The sequence below is a fragment of the Eurytemora carolleeae genome, unplaced genomic scaffold (genome assembly GCF_000591075.1).
Source record: "Eurytemora carolleeae unplaced genomic scaffold, Eaff_2.0 scaffold1905, whole genome shotgun sequence".
Classification (NCBI taxonomy): Eukaryota; Metazoa; Arthropoda; class Copepoda; order Calanoida; family Temoridae; genus Eurytemora; species Eurytemora carolleeae.
Window position 1 is genome coordinate 5,769 of NW_019397809.1, and position 3,989 is coordinate 9,757.

The 3,989-nt window shown below is 30.1% G+C and overlaps 1 protein-coding gene across 1 annotated transcript; it reads right to left on the minus strand.

The window, feature by feature from the left end:
- Positions 1-2,060: 2,060 nt before the first annotated feature.
- LOC111715976 (uncharacterized) lies at positions 2,061-2,980 on the minus strand (the record flags this gene model as incomplete). The annotated part of the gene is given in 2 exon segments (XM_023491382.1): positions 2,061-2,119; positions 2,224-2,980. Coding segments are annotated over 2 exon segments (552 nt in total), but the record flags the coding sequence as incomplete, so codon positions are not given.
- Positions 2,981-3,989: the final 1,009 nt, after the last annotated feature.

Consider the following 3,989-nt stretch of genomic DNA (forward strand, 5'->3'; position numbering starts at 1 on the left):
ATTAGTGAGATTATAAATCTATAGTTTAAGAAAGTAAACTTGTATTTAAAAATCAATAATGTGGTAGATCAACCACAACTATGAAATAGAAGGGTTAAAACAGCAATAACAATTTACAATAGGGGATTAATAAAGGGGCATCAAGAGGTATTCAAGAGCTAATGCAATAAATTTGTTGATTCAATTTAAAGTCCTGGGGCTAAAACTTTTGGTTGTGATAATGCTTAGCAACATGTAAACTAGATAACCACAGTGTAAACTTTTATTCCATTTTGAGAGAATTAATTTCCCGTGTAATTTCCTGTACTTTGAAAATCTTCTGGGATATTATTTCTCATAATTGTCCTGGGAAATTATGAGAATTTTTTCAAATTACATGTCTAAATTTTAAATTCTGGATTTCTTACTAGATTTTGCGGATTTTATAGTTTTTTTTTCAAGGTTTTTCGGGTTTAAAAATGAATAAAATTATATAATCAACTGCCTTGTAAATAATTTGGGAAATCATATTTTTGCCAGGATTTTTACTTAATTAATATTACTTATTATAACTCTAAGCAGTTGTATAAATAGATAATAAATCAAAGAATTCAAATTTAATTCCAGGGTAAATTTATCCAGAAATAATTAAAAGTATATTTAAAGAAAGACTGAGTACGGAAAGATCTAAACATGAAAGTTTTAACCTCTTATCATTTCAAACTAATAAATACAATACATCCTTAAATATGTAATTTGATTATCCTGTTTATAAAATCTTATATTAACAGAGAAATAATGAAACTATACAATACAAGGCAATTCAAGCAAATACAATACATCCTTAAATATGTAATTTGATTATCCTGTTTATAAAATCTTATATTCACAGAGAAATAATGAAACTATACAATACAAGGCAATACAAGCAAATACAATACAATACACCCTTAAATATGTAATTTGATTATCCTGTTTATAAAATCTTATATTAACGGAGAAATAATGAACTATACAATACAAGGCAATACAAGCAAATACAATACACCCTTAAATATGTAATTTGATTATCCTGTTTATAAAATCTTATATTAATGGAGAAATAATGAAACTATACATTACATGGCAATACAAGCAAATACCATCCTTAAATATGTAATTTGATTATCCTGTTTATAAAATCTTATATTAATGGAGAAATAATGAAACTATAAAATACATGGCAATACAAGCAAATACAATACATCCTTGAATATGTAATTTGATTATCCTGTTTGTAAAATCTTATATTGACAGAGAAATAATGAAACTATACAATACAAAGCAATACAAGCAAATACCATACATCCTTAAATATGTAATTGAAGTGAGATAAATCTTCAGTAGAAAACTGGGGGGAAAAGTTAGCAGATAACAAAAAATCAATGCAAGGTACAAGCAATGGTTTTGCGTTAATTAAGAAATATCATTTAACTTTTTGATAAATTTGCTTTAGATATGATTTAAGAAATCAGGCTCCATAAACTGTATAAGAAAATATAACAATTCATTATATTGTACGTTTCTTTATGTTTGTTGGTTTTTATTTTTATAATAAACACTTCAACAAACTTGGTCCAAACTTTGTGTGGGACCAGATCTGGCACTTGTTTAAACAAAATTTAATATTGTTTATTAAAATGTAATAAGAAAGAAATGAGAAAATACCATTGAAAAAAAAGATAACCTAAATAGTCAATATTACAATACTAAAAAGGATGCAAAGGTTGTTAGAAAAAATATGTAATTTTGTCCATTACATTTTAAATTAAAAAGACCAGAGCCCTGTTATGAAGAGTTTCATGTTGTCAGTAAGTCTAATATTTTAAGGGTAACCCTGGAGAACATATTAAGTTAATAATATATTATGGACTGGTTAAACAAAATTCTAAATAACACAATGAGGTTGATTCTTCGAATATGTGTTATGTTTTTAGATGAACCATTAAACACTATTATTTTGTATTTTGTGTTTGAAAATAAATACTATAACTATAACTATTAGAAATAGTGAATCAGTAATAAGAAATTTTGGACTATACCTCATTTTCAGTGGAATTAACTTCTACTTTTTTGTCAGCACTTCCACTACCAACAGGATCTGGAAAACAAATATTGTTAAAAAACCTTTAATTGTAATATCAAATTACCACTTAAAAAAGCTAAAACAATTGAAATAAAAAAATGAATTTTACATTTGCTCACCCTGATTATCCTGATCATCAATAATACTCTGTATCATCCTTTTTATTTTCTCGGTTAATATCACTGTCTTCCCGGTACCAAATTGTCCACAGATGACGCTTCTGGGATGATGTTCAAACAATATCTTTTTCTGGTCTGGGGTCCAGAACATCAAGCTGGGGACAGATCCAACAGCACCTCCTGCTTTCTTCACAGCTTCGAATGTATAGGCTTCATTCTTTGTTTTTTCTCCCCCATGGATTAAGGACTCTGCACCTGTTCTGATGGAGAAAGTCTCTTTCCCACCAATCAACTTTCTTGTTGCCTCTTCTAGGAGATCTTGTGTGTCAAGAGACAGGATTCCAGAGCCTTTATCCATGGTGCAATGTGCTGCTGCATAATAAAAGGAAACCAATCTTGAGTATGTATTATCAGTAAACTGTCTGGGGTACAGGATCAACTTATTGTAGTTAAGGATATGTTGATATAGCATAAACCGGCTCAAACATAACATGGAGTTTTCATGTAACTTCTCTATCAGGTTTCCTGTCTCTAAATCTGGTTTAGTCAGAAATAGATGATCTGGGTAGTACTTCTTTAAGTAATCTGGTACTTTGCCCTAAAGTAAAGTTTGTGAAATCAGTTATTTAGGGTTAATACTGGTATGAGATTATGTAAAGTCCTGGCTAGGGGTGTTTTGTCTAGATAAGAAAATGTACATCTTCTTCCATAATGTTAAAAAATACTACAAAAAAAACAAAAACATGAAAAATTATGGAATGAAGATAATTTGAAATAATTTGTGGCATTTATTTGTCAACCTTATTTTACAAGTAAAGTTAAAATCACAAAATATTACTATTCCTGGCATTTCCAAAATGTGGACTTTCTTTATTGTGCTTTCAAAATTACATGAGAATTTCACTCAGATTTAGACAAGTTTGGTTTAATTAATAAATTTAAATTTTATCAAATTCTTCATTATTTTTGTAACTTTAAAAGCACAACAACAGTCAGAATACATTTTTTAAATGTGCAGGACTAGTAGATTTATGTGGTCATTGTTTCAAGAACCATGCTGCAGCGTTATGTTTTTAAATATCAAAGATGTTCTCATATATATGTTCTATCTTATAAACTAGGACTACATCTTCTTTCAGAGAAGCAACAACTGGGTCTTGCTAGGTGCTTCTAAAAGTATTCAGAGATACAGGGTGAGAGAGAGAAAATGGCAAACTAGAGAAACTTTATCTTATCTTAATATCCCCCGTATGCACCTCTGCACACAAAGAAAAAACAGAACTTCAAGTAACATTAAAGGCCTGCATTAATCTTTTAACCCTGTATTAACCTGGAGAATGGAGGTTTTTTACCTCGCTGGATCCAGATTTTGCTACTGGCAGCTTTATATATACTCCTTAATAACAAGCCTGGTTAGCAGTTAGTAAGTGTCCGAACTCCTCTGAAAGACGTAAATTCTTTTACAACTCTCTCCCAGAGGCGCAGCTAGGGGGGGGGCGGCCGGGCGCACACCCTCCCCTAGCACCTGAGAGGGGGGGGCGCCCCCCCCTGCAGAATGAAAAGAAAGAATGGCGAAAATCAGTATCACAGGAATAAGAAAACCAATAGAGTTATTGTAGAAATTTTTATCATACTATAGTTAAAAGTTTTAAAAAAAATATTTTTATCTTTCTCAATTCTCAAGGCTAAAGGCTATTGTAAACATTTAATGTAAAAAAAAGTTCTGAACTGTATTTTATTTGTGTTGAGTTTATAGAGTACACGTA